This window comes from Ursus americanus, chromosome 10 (assembly GCF_024610735.1).
Source record: "Ursus americanus isolate L20-20 chromosome 10, mUrsAme1.1.p, whole genome shotgun sequence".
NCBI classification, from domain to species: Eukaryota; Metazoa; Chordata; class Mammalia; order Carnivora; family Ursidae; genus Ursus; species Ursus americanus.
In genome coordinates this window covers 72,452,150-72,468,466 of record NC_142136.1, presented here as the reverse complement: position 1 = coordinate 72,468,466, position 16,317 = coordinate 72,452,150, and the positions used below count along the sequence as shown (strand labels likewise).

The 16,317-nt window shown below is 37.6% G+C and overlaps 1 protein-coding gene across 1 annotated transcript in view; it reads right to left on the bottom strand.

Moving 5' to 3' along the window:
- LOC123791812 (phospholipid-transporting ATPase IB-like) overlaps positions 1 to 16,317 on the bottom strand; it is a 189,411-nt gene that overhangs the window by 126,991 nt on the left and 46,103 nt on the right. Inside the window, exons 12-14 of the mRNA XM_087864917.1 lie at positions 7,497 to 7,624; positions 6,303 to 6,380; positions 136 to 224 (exon numbers count right to left, since the gene is read on the bottom strand). Coding sequence (XP_087721043.1) covers positions 136 to 224; positions 6,303 to 6,380; positions 7,497 to 7,624 — 295 coding nt within the window. The remainder of the gene's footprint in view (positions 1 to 135; positions 225 to 6,302; positions 6,381 to 7,496; positions 7,625 to 16,317) is intronic.

The following is a 16,317-nucleotide window of genomic DNA, read 5'->3' as shown; positions in this document are numbered from 1 at the left end:
CATTAAGTTTTAATTTCATTCAGATATAGGTATGTTATTAGAAATTCATATAAGTTTTGAAGTAAATAAAGGCTAATTAATTTCTTAAGATAAAAACAAGAATTTTCAACAGAATATGGCAATAAGAACACTTACCCATAAATTATACCTGCAATGGTACACTTCTTAAATGTCATAATATTGCAAGTGAGGGTTCCTGTTTTATCAGAAAATAAGTATTTTACCTAAACAAAAAACAAACATGATAAACAACATAAATATAAATTATATTTAGAGAGCAAAGACAAAATCAAGTTCTTTCTCTTCAAATCCTCAAAATCTTTGAAATTTTAGGAAACAAGAAGTTCAGCTTATGAGAACTCTACCTTTAATATTTATACTTCTTTCAGAGGTTCTCTTTTCTTTGTTTTACACTGCAGGTAAAATTCTATGTTAATACACAAAGTAAATGTCAAGCCATCAAACCTAAGAAAATCAGAAGTCCAAGTTCATTTTTTTTGCCACATCTCATCAAAAGTCTCTAGAAAACATTAAGTAGATATATAGATAGATATACACACCCCAAAACCAAAGACACCACAAGAAAAAAAATTACAGGCCAATATCCCTGATGAACACAGATGCAAAAATCTCAACAAAATATTAGTAAATCAAATTCAACAGTACATTGAAAGGATCACACAACATAATCAAGTGGAATTTACCACATTAACAAAATAAAGGATAAAAACCATATAACCATTTCAATAGAGGCAGAAAAAACATTTCACAAAATTCAAAATCCATTTGTGATAAAAACTCTCAATGAAGTGGGGTTAAAGGAAACAAACCTCAACATAATAAAGGCCAATATGACAAGCCTGCAGCTAACACCAATGATCAATGGTGAAAGGCTGAAAGCTTTTCCTCTAAGATCAGAAACAAGAAAGGATACCTGCTCTCACCACTTTATTCAACATAGCATTGGAAATCCTTGCCAGAACAATTAGGCAAGAAAAATAAAAGGCATCCAAATTAAAAACGAAAAAGTAAAATTGTCCTATTTGCAGATGACATTTTACACTAGGAAACCCTAAAGGCTGCACCAAAAACCTGGTAGAATTAATGGATTCCATAAAGTTGCAGGATATAAAGTCAACATACAGAGATCTATTGCATTTTGGTTTTTTTATTTTTTTTTTATTTTTGAATTTTTTAAAAATAGACTATTTTTTAGAGCAGTTTTAAGTTCACACCAAAATTGAATGGAAAGTATAGAGTTTTCATGTATCTTCTGCTCCAACACATGCATAGCCTCCCCCACTATTGACATCCTGCCCCAGAGTGGTACATCAATAAACCTACACTGCCTTATCATTATTGCTAAAGTCCATAGTTTACATTATGGTTCACTCTTTTTTTAATTTCAATTTTTTTCAAATTTTTATTTAAATTCTAGTTATTAACATATAGTATAATATTACATCTCTAAACATTAATAATGAACTACCAGAAAAATCAATTTCATTTACAATTGCATCAAAAAGAATAAAATACCTAGGAATAAATTTGAGAAAGGGAAAGACCTATATACTGATGAAAGAAAGTGAAAAAGACACAAGTAAATAGAAAGATATCCCACATTCATGCATTGGAGGAATTAACATTATTAAAATGTCCATATTACCCAAAGCAAACTACAGATTCAATGTAACCCCTATCAAGATTCCAATGGCATTTTTCACAGATTTAGAACAAACAATCCTAAAATGTGTATAGAACCATAAAAGACCCCAAATAACCAAGGCAATCTTGAGAAAGAGCAAAGCTGGAAGCATCATGCTTCCTGATTTCAAACTACATTACCAAGCTATAACAGTCCAAGTGTATGGTTTGGGCATAAGAACAGGCACAAAGATCAATGGAACAGAATAGAGAGCTCAGAAATAACCAATGCACCTATGGTCATTAAATTTACAACAAAGGAGCCAAAAATATACATTGGGGAAAGGACAGTCTCTTCAAAAAATGGTATTCAATAAATAAATGACAGTCTCTTCAATAAACTGGACAACCACATGCAAAAAAAATGAAACTGGACCACTTTCTTACACCATATACAAAATTAACTAAAAATTGACTAAAGACTTGAATAGAAGAACCTGAAACCATAAAGCTGCTAGAAGAAAACATAGGTAGTAAGATCTTTGACATGAATCTTGGTGAGGATTTTTTGGATTGAAAACTAAGACAACAAAAGCAAAAATAAACAAGTGGAACTACATCAAATTAAAAAGCTTCTGCAAAGCAAAGCAAACCACCGGCAAAATAAAAAGGTAACACAATGAATGGGAGGAAATATTTGCAAGTCATATATTTGGTGAGGGGAGTTAATATCCAAAATATATAAAGAATTCATACAACGCAATAGCAAAATACCAATCCAATTTAAAAAATGAGAGGATCTCAACAGACATTTTTCCAAAGAAGACATACAAATGGCCGCCAGACACATGAAAAGATGCTCAACATCACTAATCATCACGGAAATGCAAATCAGAACCATAATAAGATATCACTTTCACACCTGTTAGAATGGTGATTACCAAAAGACAAAAAAATAACAAGTGTTGGGGAGGATGTGGAGAAAAGGGAACCCTTGGGGCACTGTTGGTGGGAATGTAAATTGAGGCAACCACTATGGAAAATAGCATGGAAGCTCCTCAAAAAAATTAAAAACAGAACTACCAGCAAATCCACTTCTGGGTATTTATCTGAAGAAAATGAAAAAAACTAATTTGAAAAAATATAAGCACCCCATGTTCATAGCAGCTTTATCCACAGTAGCCAAGATGAAACAACCTAAGTGTCTGTTGATGGATGAATGGATAAAGAAAATGTGGTATATATATAATATAATGATACATAATTATGCACACATGCGCCCGCACACACACACACACACAAAATTCGGCCATAAGAAGGAAAGAAATCTTGCCATTTGTATAACATGAAAAGAGTTCGAGGGCATTATGCTATTTGAAATAAGTCAGACAAAGAAAGACAAATACCACATGATCTCACTTACATGTGTGATCTGAAAAAGAAAAATAACTAAACTCAGAGCTATAGAGAACAAATTGGTGGTTCCTAGGGGCAGGGAGTGCTGGGTGAGCAAAATGGGTGAAGGGGGTCAAAAGGTACAAACTTCTAGTTATAAATAAATCCTGAGGATATAATGTCTAGAATGGTGATTATAGTTAATAATACTCTATTGCATGTTCAAAAAAAAATACTAAATTGCAAATTCAAAAGTTCTCATCACCAGAACTCTGTAACTATATACAATGACAGATGTTAACTAGATGTATCATTTTGCAATATTTACAAATATCAAACCATTATGTTGTACACCTGAAACTAATATAATCATATATGTCAATTACTCAATAAAAAAGGGAAAGAGGCAGTATTAGAGCATTTTTTATTATTGTGGTAAAATGTACTTAGATAAAATTTACCATTTTAACCATTTTTAAGTGTTATTGAGCACATTCACATAATTGTGCAACCATCACCACCATCCATCTCCAGAACTTTTTTATCATCCCAAACTGAAACCTCCTACCAACTCAACAATACAGTAGCTCTCCATTCTCTCCTCTCCCACAGCCCCAGGTAACCACTATGCTGCTTTCTGTCTCAATGAGTCTGACTATTCCAGGTACCTCATATAAGTGGAATCATATACTATTTGTCCTTTTGTGTCTGACATGTTTCATTTAGTGCGAGATCCAAGGTCCATCCATGTTGTGGTATGTTTCTGAATTTCAGTCATTTTCAGGGCTGAATAATATTCCATTGTATGTATATACCGTCTTTCGTTTAACCATTTCTCTATTAACGGACATTCAGTTGTTTCCATTTGGCTATTGTGAATAATGCTGCTACATTGTACATTGTATATTTGTGTACAATACCTGGTTGAGTCCCTACTTCCAGTTCTTTCATGAAAATATCCAGAAGTTGAATTGCTGGAACATATGATAATCTTCGGTTTAATTTTTTGAGGTTTCACCACACTGTTTTCCACAGTGGCTGCAGCATTTTACATTTTTGCCAGCAGTGCACAGGGTTCCACCCTCTCCATGTCCTCGTGAGCACCTGTTGTCTGTTGTTCTTATTGTTTTGTAGTAGCCATCCCAGTGGGTTTGAAGTGGTGTCTCAACGTGGTTTTAATTTGCATTTCCCTAAAGATAAGTAACGTTGACCACCTTTTCATGTGCTTGCTGTCCATTTATATAAATTCTTTGGAGAAATGCCTATTAAAATCCCTCGGCAATTCTTAAATTAGATTTTTGTGGTTTTGCTGTTGAGTTGTAGTTTTTTAATATATTCTGAATATTAAACCCTTTATTGTCTTCTGTTTTCAATTTCATTGATTTCTGCCCTCATCTTTATGTATTACCTACATAAACAATACAATTAATTTTTAAAGCTTGAGTTCCACAGCCAGTTTTATTATATTTAGTTACTACCCTAAACAGGCTAGAGTCAACTGACTAGGCAAAGTGAATAAAGTGATCTTTTCCCAACTGTCAACAGAAAACATATGTTTAGAGAATTAGCAAGTAATCAGATTTTCATGAGCAGAAAAGTTGCTAGAACGCTGATGATTCCATCTTCCTTCGTCTTTGGTTGTCCAAGGTAAAAAGGCTGTTCATGTTCTCAGATCAGGCATTTCCAGGCACCAGAAACCTTCTAAAATAAATATTTACTGAGAACTCACTATTCAAATGATACTATACAATGTGACCCTAAATCAAAAAGCATATATGCAAATTCCTGGGTATAATTAAATTCCTAGCATTAATTAAATCCCTTCTTCATACTAGGTACTGTGCTGAGTATATCACAAATACATTATCTTATTCAGTCCTCCTAACGACTTTCTGAAGTAGATGCTATATGATCACGCCTGATTTACAGATGAGGAGTCAAGGCCAGCATGTTGCCTACAAAGCCCATAGTGATGTTGCTTGTAAATGGGTGAAATCAGAGTTCACTTCCAGGAAAATTAACCCCAAAATTCTGCTTTTACCATAATTTACATATTGCCTCCAATGAATTGAAAGATGGAAAATTAATCTCCTCCAGTCCTGTCCATGTTGCTGCAAATGTTGTGTAAGGAGATTATGCTAAGTGAAATAAGTCAAGCAGAGAAACACAATTATCATATGGTTTCACTCATTTATGGAACATAAGAAATAGGAAAATCGGTAAGAGAAGGAAGGGAAGAATGAAGGGGGATAAACAGAAGGGGGAATGAACCATGAGAGACTGTGGACTCTGGGAAACAAACCGAGGGCTTCAGAGGGGAGGGGGGTGGGGGATTGGGATAGGCCGGTGATTGGTAGTAAGGAGGGCACATATTGCATGGTGCACTGGGTGTTATACACAAATAATGAATCATGGAACATTGCATCAAAAACTGGGGATGTACTGTATGGTCACTAACATAATATAATAAAAAAAATTATTAAAAAAAAAAAGAAACCAAAAACAAAAAAACTGGGGATGTACTGTATGGTGACTAATATAACAAAATAAAAATTTATTAAAAAAAAAAGAAAAAGAAAGATGGGAAATTATAATCTTGTAAAATCATATTAAGAACAAAAAGTAATTAAGAAAAAAAATAACAAACGGAAGTCTTCCTCCTGTCAAGTATCACACAACTGTGGGAGTTAGTTGGGTTTTTCCAGCTGTACTGGGGTATAACTGACAAATAACTGTGGGAGTTTTAAAAAAAACAATCTATACTTGTAATGGTGTCACTGCCATTTAGAAGGGAACCAGTTGTCTGTTGGTAACCGGGCATCATTTCTGCCCCTTTCTAGTGTGTTGTAGGGACTAAAGGCCTGAGGGTACATTAATTAGGCAGGTATGAAATTTTGCAGCAGGCTCCAGATACTTTCCTATGCCTCATCTGCCTTAGGGAAGCAGGAGCATGGCCACCAGTGGCAGGTCCCCAATCTCCTGGGACTCCCTGAAAGCTGACAACTTGAGAGCTAGCTGAAGCTTTTCCTCCAGCCCTTCTACTCTTTCATAAGCACATTAATAACCTGTATTAGGTCCATTCTACTTGCAACCCATGATGCATTATGAATATTTTTAACAAATCATACTTTGAAGCTCCATATAGGTTATCATATTAACTACAGCCTATGGCTGAATTCAGCACTTCGATTTAGATACGCTCTCCCTAGATTCACCTTCTTCAAAGTTCCTGTCACATACCCAGTCTCTGAAGGGGCCCTCACCTGCCCAAGCTCTTCATTAAGATTGGATGTTCTGGCCATGGCATAGACATTATTTCCTTTATAATGCATATCTTCATCCTGCAAGAAATGAACAAAATAGCCAAGCCACACAGTCAGAATTAGGCTCAAAATTTCTTCAGGTCAACTGTACCGCCACTGGTCTTCTGACATGAGAAAGAATTCAAAATGGCAAGTCTAGAATACTTAGAGAGTCTTGGGTGCTAGTTTCTCGCGTACATTGGCAGAGCCAATTCAAGAGAGGCAATGCTATGTAGAAACAAATGTCAGTGTATCACTGGTTTGGTATTGGAAGACTTGGCTTCCAAATCCTGGCTCTGCCTCAGACACTCTGTGGGATCCTGGGGGTGCTTCGCAGCTTCCACATCCATAATATGGGAGCCGTAACACAGAGCTCACAGCACTACTGTGAAAATTAAATGAGAATACATTGAAAAGCACTCGGTCTTATTTTCTGCTTGTTAAAAATAACAGTACCCCTCAAGTGATCGTAATTATTTGACATGGAGATCATTTTAGTGAGACATCTAACAAAAATTTTATTCCCAGGAAAAATCTTTTAAGATAGAACTGAAAATTGCACACATACATTCAAATTGGAAAATTCATTCAGTCACATGTTATTAAGTATTAACTTAAGTGAATGCATGGTTTTCCCCCTAAGAAATCTTTTCCTTAATTTGAAGTGATTCTGGAATAGCTGTTTCTGTCACTCTTGCCAAGATAATGTAAATCTATTGTAAGTCTACTGGACTCTCCTCCTCTGGAGTATCTTAAATTTTAATGGGCTATCTCTTTACAGTTGCTACTAAGACACTGGCTCTTAAATCTTTCCTTTCAGTTAGAATAAAGATATAAAACAATGGTGTCCTCCAGAGAGACACAGAGAGGCCCAAGCACAGCTGAGTCAGGCCAACACCAATGTTTGGCTTTCCTGTCAAAAGCACAACTGACCCACATACTAGCCCCATGGTCAGAACTCAGTTATGCTGATTTTCAAAACCAAAGCCACAGATCAAGACAGAACTGTTTTTTAAACTTTCTGATATATTATACACAACTAATGAATCATCGAACTTTACATTAAAAAAATTTTTTTTATTATATAAGGGAGGAAGTTTGAAATAAAGGTTAGAAACTTTAAAAAAAATTAAACTTTCTGATTTCAATACTCACCCAGTTTATAAACATGGCCTGAACATATTTCACAATTTCCAGAGTGACCAGCAGGCTAATGGGGATGAGATTGTGGTACAAGATGATGAACACCAATAAGTCAAACCCGAAGCTGAGGGAGCTGTAATCTGTGGAAGAAGATCAGAGGAACCATGTCACAGCTTCAGGCAGTATCTTTCTTCATCTTTGTTTGCATTATTACTTTTTAAAATCACGAAAATTCTTAAAAGTATAATTAAACGGACACATCAAAATGGCTTTTAAAGGATCAGTGTAGCACCAACCATGTAACAGCGTGGATGGCAAGTATCAGGGCACAAGATCTAGCAAGAGGTCGACCCCACCCTTAGGGAGCTTCGGATGCAGCTTGAGAAAGTTAAATGAGTCAGGAATCAGGGCTTGATGAATTCGTGATAGCCCTGAACACCTGGAGAGCAGCAGCAGCTACACAATGTGCAGGGCCCAGAACGAGGGTGCAGCAAAGTTTTGAAGAAGGGATTTTGGTAAATGGAGAAGATGAGGGGAAGAGAAGGAGGACGGCATTTTATTTAGCTGGATCTACATGGCTTGAAGACAAAGAAATAATGAACGATTTTTAAAACTCAGAGAAAGAAGGAAAGTGAAGCCAAAAGGAAAAGAAAAAAAATGAATATGATGCTTTGTAAAACCTAGTGATAAATTCACTTTTAAAGAGGTAGCTACATTTGAGAGAGTAATTTTCCAATAAAAATTCAATCTAACTTCACAGAAATTTACTGAAAATATCTACAAGGAATTCAGGGGATATATACATACTGCTTTATACATGTCTTTCTGAAAACTTACATCTCAACCTTAAATATTAAATTTATATGTTGAGTTATGGGAGGTGGGCATAACTGAAAAGAACTAAACACAAACTGATTTGTAAAGTTTAATTAATTAAACACAAACATGTATATATAGAGACAAACTTAAATAATAATTTTAAGCTAAAATTTTATATTCATTTTTTCTAAAAAGTGAGCACACTTGTAATTTAGAACAATAGTAGTTAAATCTAGATTTCTAAATTCTGTCAATTTAAAAGTCAAGTTTAATTCACCATCATATCTATTCAAATTCTTATCACCATTGAATTTACAAACTTTCCCTTATTTGCCACGATTATACTTTTATACTTACTGTATTACTTTATGGTCATAAATCATTCTTTTAGGAATACTGGAGGCAGATATTATTATGACCATTTGATGGACAAAGAAGTGGAGACAAGATCTTTAGTGTTTTTCTACATTTATTAATTACTGAAAATATAACAATATTTTAATATAGTTTAATATAGTTATTTTAATATAGTTTAATATAGTTATATACTTATATAACTATATATAACTTTAATTACCCAATGCCTTTTTCTTCTTTTGGACTAGAATATCCTGGGTAGAGTGGTGTAGTTCAGAGCCAGTTATGGATTCTCATTACAAATAAGCCACTAAGTTCCTCTGTGCTTTTTGGTAAATATACAGACTCTGTTTCACTTTCATAAAACAAGGGGCTAGACTAGAAAAGTATACAGTTCTGCTTCTAAATATAAAATTATTTCTTTTAGCCAAAAAATTTATTACCGAGTTCTTATTGTGAAAAGGCACTGTTCTTGGAGTTAAAGATACAATAATTCCCAAAAATTCACAATCTAGTTGGGGGGGAGGAACAAACAATAATGATAAAATATGGAAATAGAATGATATCTATTAAGGATATCATTATAGAAGCCAAGAGGGCCCCTAATTAAATTAAAAGAGGGAGATAAGATACAGGAAATGCTACCGGACAAGGTAATACCTCATCTTGGACTGAAATAAGGAGTGACAGGTCTCCAGTCCAGCAGGGACCAGAGATGCATTTGAGGCATCCAACTGGTGGACGGAAGGATCGTGAAAGAGAACAAAAGTCAATCTTCTGTGAATAGAAACCAAGTGCTCGGGAAGAAATGGTGAGGTATCAGGTGATGGAGATAGGACCAGGTTTAAAAAGTCCTGATACGTCATGCTAAAGGAGATTTATCTTGACCCTGTAGGCGAGGAGTCTACAGCCAGGGGGTAAATATTTTAGCTTTTGCAGGACATACAGTCTCTGTTTCAATTACTCAACTTTGCTATTGTAGCACTGAAAGCAATCACAGATAATAATAAATGAATAATTATGCCTGTGCTCCGATAAAACTTTATTTACGAAAACAAGCAGTGCACCATCAGGCAGTAGTCTACCAAGCCAGTGTAAACAACAGGATACACTGAAGCTACTGCATGTATTCATAACTATTTCTTATCTGCATCTTTCTGGAAACTGTATGAAGAATGAATTGGAGTGGAAATTGACTGAGGGCTGGGCAACCAGTTGGGAGAACTGTGGCAGTTGTCCAGGGATGAAGAAGAGAGGACACACAGAGAAAATATTGAAAAGGTGGAATGAATAAGACTTTGGGACTGATTGGGTGATGAAGACCATAGGGGTAGGAGTGGGGAAAAGTGGAGGTAGCCAAGAAGGAGGGGTAAGAGCTACCTTTATGTTTCCAGCTTGGATGATGGTTGGATGGCAGTACCTACAATTTACATGAAGAATACTGAAAAAAGACAATGGTTTGGGGAAAAAAAGATGAATTTAGTTTTGTATGTGTTAAGAAGTCTACATGATACCTAGAAAGCAATGTCCAGGCAATAATTAGTTAATAATTCAGAGAATTATCTGAGCTGGAGGCAAACAGAAGACATCAACTGATGGATGACAGGTGAAATTATTAGAGCAAGTAAGCTCTCTTATAAGGATTTTCTTGGACAAAAGAATCCCTAAGAAGCCAGTGAAGGCCCTTCTGCAGGGAAAAAAAGACATGCACACATACATATATGAATGAAATTTTCACAATATTTTCAGGATTTATGGACCCAAGTTGAGGCATTCCTGGTGAGCCTAGGATCCCGAAAAGTATGTGCATTTAAGAGGTGGATCAAAGTTTCTATGAATCAAATAGGGAAGAGATGGTTTTTAAAAAATCAGAAGAGGGGAGGAGTTAAGATGGCAGAGGAGTAGGGGACCTCTTTTTCAGCTGGTCCCCTGAGTCGAGCTGGATAGGTACCAGACCAGCCTGAACATCCACAGAATCAGCCTGAGACTCAGGAAGATACATCTGGATCTCTACAAATGAACATCTCCAGCGCTGAGTATTGAGGTACGAAGCGGGGAGCCGTGAAACCACGCACAGATATTGGAAGATAAACGGAAGGGGGAGGGAGCCACCGCGTTCGGGTGCCGGGAAGCAGTAGCCACCTGCACGGAGGAGCGGGCAGACTCAGGGACGGCACCGCGAGAGAGAGGACTGAGACTGTGAGCCGGGGAACGCACCACCAGACTGAAGGCCGGAGCTTCAGAGCGCACGGGGCGGCTGGCGGCTGGTGGTATTAGAAACACAAAGGACAGAGATGCGCCGGCCCTGGAAGTGAGGGCTGGGACGATGGGTATGGGGCTCACATTCCTGGACGCTGCAGGGTTGAGAAGCACCAACAGTAACAGAGTTAAAGCGGCCAGAACATCAGTGGAGAACGGTTGGCGATCCCTCTGTTCTGAGACAGAGGCTGAGATTCGGCTACTGCTGCTCTGACTCTCAGAAGAGGCACAGCAGACCACCAGGGAAAGCCGCCAGAGAACAAAAGCCTGGAAATACCGGCTCACAGTGTGCCCAGCCCCAACCCCCCTCCCAGGGGACACGGAGACTCTACCCAAACAGGGTTGCCTGAGTATCCACGTGGCAGGCCCCTCCCCCAGAAGGCAGGCTGAAAAATCAAGAAGCCCACATTCCTAAGATCCCGATAAAACAAAGGCACACGGCCTGGGTTCCAGTCAATAATTTGGGCTCTGGAGAACCCCGCAACCTCTCCTCATCAGAATGACGAGACGGAGAAATCCCCCCCCCCAGCAAAGAAAAGACAATGAGTCTGTGGCCTCTGCCACAGAACTAATGGATATGGATATAACCAAATTATCAGAAATGGAATTCAGAGTAACAATGGTCAAGACGATGTGTAGACTTGAAAAAAGTATTAACGAAAATGTTAATGAGAATATAGAATCTCTAAGGGCGGAAATGAGAGTGAATCTGGCAGAAATTAAAAATTCTATGAGCCAAATGCAGTCAAAACTAGAGGCTCTGACGGCCAGGGTGAATGAGGCAGAAGAACGTATCAGTGAATTGGAGGATGGGTTAGTAGAAGAAAAAACTAAAATAGAATCTGAACTCAAAAAAATCCAAGCTCAGGAATATAGGTTACGGGAGGTTACTGACTCAGTGAAAAGTTCTAATGTCAGAATCATCGGCATCCCTGAGGGGGTGGAGAAAAACAGAGGTCTAGAAGAGATATTTGAACAAATTGTAACTGAAAACTTCCCTAATCTAGCAAGGGAAACAAACATTCATGTCCAAGAGGCAGAGAGGACCCCTCCCAAGCTCAACCACGACAAACCTACGCCACGTCACGTCATATGCATTTCGCAAATATTAGATCCAAGGATACAGTATTGAAAGTGGCCAGGGCAAAGAAATTTCTCACATATCAAGGCAAAGGTATCAGAATTATGTCAGACCTGTCTACACAGACCTGGAATGAGAGAAAGGGTTGGGGGGGGCATTTTTAAAGCTCTTTCAGAGAAAAACATGCAGACAAGGATCCTTTATCCAGCAAGGCTGTCATTCAGAATTGATGGAGAAATAAAGACCTTCCAGAATTGCCAGTCATTGGCCAATTTTGTAACCATGAAACCAGCCCTACAGGAGATATTAAGGGGGGGTTCTATAAAAGTAAAAAGGCCCCAAGAGTGATATAGAAAAGAAAGTCACAATCTATAGAAACAAAGACTTTACAGGCGACATGACATCATTAAAATCATATCTCTCAATAATCACTCTCAATATGAATGGCCTAAATGCTCCCATAAAACGCCACAGGGTTGCAGATTGGATAAAAAGACATGACCCATCCATTTGATGTCTACAAGAGACTCATTTTGAACCTAAAGATACATTCAGACCGAAAGTAAAGGGATGGAATACCATCTTTCACGCCAATGGACCACAAAAGAAAGCTGGGGTAGCAATTCTCATATCAGACAGATTGGATTTTAAACTAAAGACTATAGTTAGAGACACAGAAGGGCACTATATTATTCTTAAAGGATGTATCCAACAAGTGATTATGACAATTATAAATATCTATGCCCCCAACAGGGTATTATTTTTTCTTTGAATGTTTGGTAGAATTCCCCAGGAAAACCATCCGGGCCTGGAGTTTTGTTATTTGGAACATTGTTTATCACTGACTCAATCTCTTCATAATTAATTGGTCTGTTTAAAAAATCAATTTCTTCTTGTTTCAGTCTTGGTAGTTTATAGGTTTCCAGGAAGGCCTCCATCTCGTCCAGATTGCTTAATTTATTGGCATATAGCTGTTGATAATAGTTTCTAATAATCCTTCCAATTTCATTGGTGTTGGTTGTGACCTCTCCTTTTTCATTCATAATTTTATTAATTTGGGTCCATTCTCTATTCTTTTGGATAAGTCTTGCCAGCAGTTTGTCAATTTTATTGATTCTTTCAAAGAACCAGCTTCTAGTTCTGTTGATCCACTCTACTGTGCTTCTGGTTTCTAATTCATTGATTTCTGCTCTAATCTCGGTCAGCTGCTTCCTCGTGCATGGATTAGGCCTGTCCCTCTGTTGCTGTTCCAGCTTCTTGAGGTGAGAATATAAAAACTGCATTTAAAATTTTTCTATTCTTTTGAGTGAGGCTTGGATGGCTATGTATTTCCCCCTTAGGACTGACTTTGCAGTATCCCATAGGTTTTGGACTATTGTGTTTTCATTCTCGTTGGTCTCCATAAATTGTTTAAATTGATTTTTTATTTCCTGTTTTATCGAGTCATTCCTGAGCAGGATGGTTCTTAGTCTCCAAGTGTTTGAGTTTCTTCCAAATTTTTCCTTGTGGTTGAGTTCCAATTTCAGAGCGTTGTGGTCTGTGAATATTCAGGGGATAATTTCAGTCTTTTGGTATCAGTTGAAACCTGTTTTGTGACCCAGAACATGGTCTATTCTTGAGAATGTTCCATGGGCATTAGAATAGAATGAGTATTCTTTGGTTCTGGGGTGCAGTGTTCTATATATATCTATGAGGTCCAACTAGTCAAGTATGGCATTCAAAGCTCTTGTTTCTATGCTGGTTTTCTGCCCCAGTGCTCTGTCTATTTCTGATAGTGGAGTGTTGAGGTCCCCTACTATTAATGTATTTTTATCTATATGTCTCTTTATTCTGGTTAAGAGTTGGCTTGTGTATCGTGCTGCTCCCCTGTTGGGGGCATATATATTTACAATTGTCATATCCACTTGTTGAATACCTTAAGATCAGGAACATGACAAGGATGCCCACTCTCATCATTATTATTCAACATAGTACTAGAAGTCCTTGCAACAGCAATCAGACAACAAAAAGGGATCAAAGGTATCCAAATCGGCAGAGAAGAAGTCAAAATGTCTCTCTTCACAGATGACATGATACTCTATATGAAAAACCCAAAGAATCCATTCCCAAACTATTAGAAGTTATAGAGCAATTCAGTAATGTGGTGGGATACAAAATCAATGCTCAGAAATCAGTTGCATTTTTATACACGAATAACGAGACCAAAGAAAGAGAAATTAGGGAATCCATCCCATTTACAATAGCACCAAAAACCATACGTTACCTTGGAATTAACTTAACCAGAGACGTAAAGGACCTATATTCTAGAAACTATAAATCACTCTTGAAAGACATTGAGGAAGACACAAAAAGATGGAAAAATATTCCATGCTCATGGATCAGAAGAATTAACGTAGTTAAAATGTCCATGCTACCCAGAGCAACCTACACGTTCAATGTTATCCCGATCAAAATACCGATGACATTTTTCAAAGACCTGGAACAAATAGTCCTTAAATTTGTATGGTACAAGAAAAGGCCCGAATCTCTAAGAAACTGTTGAAAAGGAAAAACAAATCTGGGGGCATCACAATGCCGGATTTCAAGCTGTACTACAAAGCTGTGATCACAAAGACAGCATGGTACTGGCCCAAAAACAGACACAAAGACCAATGGAACAGAATAGAGAACCCAGAAATGGACCCTCGGCTCTTTGGGCAACTAATCTTTGACAAAGCAGGAAAAAACATCTGGTGGAAAAAAGACAGTCTCTTCAATAAATGGTGCTGGGAAAATTGGACAGCTACATGCAAAAGAATGAAACTTGACCAATCTCTCACACCATACACAAAAATAAACTCCAAATGGATGAAAGACCTCGATGTGAGACAGGAATCCATCAAAATTCTAGAGGAGAACATAGGCAGCAACCTCTATGACATCGGCCAAAGCAACCTTTTTCATGACACATCCCCAAAGGCAAGAGAAACAAAAGATAAAATGAACTTGTGGGACTTCATCAAGATAAAAAGCTTCTGCACAGCCAAGGGAACAGTCAAAAAAACTGAGTCTGCCCACAGAATGGGAGAATATATTTGCAAATGATACTACATCTAGATAAAAGACTGGTATCCAAGATCTACAAAGAACTTCTTAAACTCAATACACGAGAAACAAATAAACAAATCATAAAATGGGCAGAAGATATGAGCAGACACTTTTCCAATGAAGACATACAAATGGCTAACAGACACATGAAAAAATGTTCAAAATCATTAGCCATCAGGGAAATTCAAATCAAAACCACACTGAGATACCACCTTACGCCAGTTAGAATGGCAAAAATAGATAAGGCAAGAAAGAACAATTGCTGGAGAGGATGTGGAGAAAGGGGATCCCTCCTACATTGTTGGTGGGAATGCAAGTTGGTACAGCCACTCTGGAAAACAGTGTGGAGGTCCCTTAAAAAGTTAAAAATTGAGCTACCCTATGACCCAGCCATTGCACTACTGGGTATTTACCCCAAAGACACAGACGTAGTGAAGAGAAGGGCCATATGCACCCCAATGTTCATAGCAGCATTGTCCACAATAGCCAAATCATAGAAGGAACCGAGATGCCCTTCAACAGATGACTGGATTAAGAAGTTATGGTCCATATATACAATGGAATATTACTCAGCTATCAGAAAGAACGAGTTCTCAACATTTGCTGCAACATGGACGGCACTGGAGGAGATAATGCTAAGTGAAATAAGTCAAGCAGAGAAAGACAATTATCATATGATTTCTCTCATCTATGGAACATAAGAACTAGGAAGATCGGTAGGGGAAGAAAGGGATAAAGAAAGGGGGGGTAATCAGAAGGGGGAATGAAGCATGAGAGACTATGGCCTATGAGAAACAAACTGAGGGCCTCAGAGGGGAGGGGGTGGGGGAATGGGATAGACCGGTGATGGGTAGTAAGGAGGGCACGTATCACATGGTGCACTGGGTGTTATACGCAACTAATGAATCATCAAACTTTACATTGGTTTGAAACCGGGGATGTACTGTATGGTGACTAACATAATATAATAAAAAAAATTAAAATAAAAAAACATCAGAAGAGGGTGACAGAGGTCCAATTAGATCCCACTTAAAAAATGACCACTGGGTTTGGCAGTTGGGAATTGATTCCTATCCTCGAGCCACAATTCCGGTAGACTGGTTCAAGTAGATAGCAGATGGAAATGGACCCAAGAGTCACAGGATGTAAGAAAATAAAACAATGAGGGTTGTCTCTTCTTTCAAGAAGTCTGATCAAGAAGGGAAGAGAAGGTCATTTGGAGGGTATGCA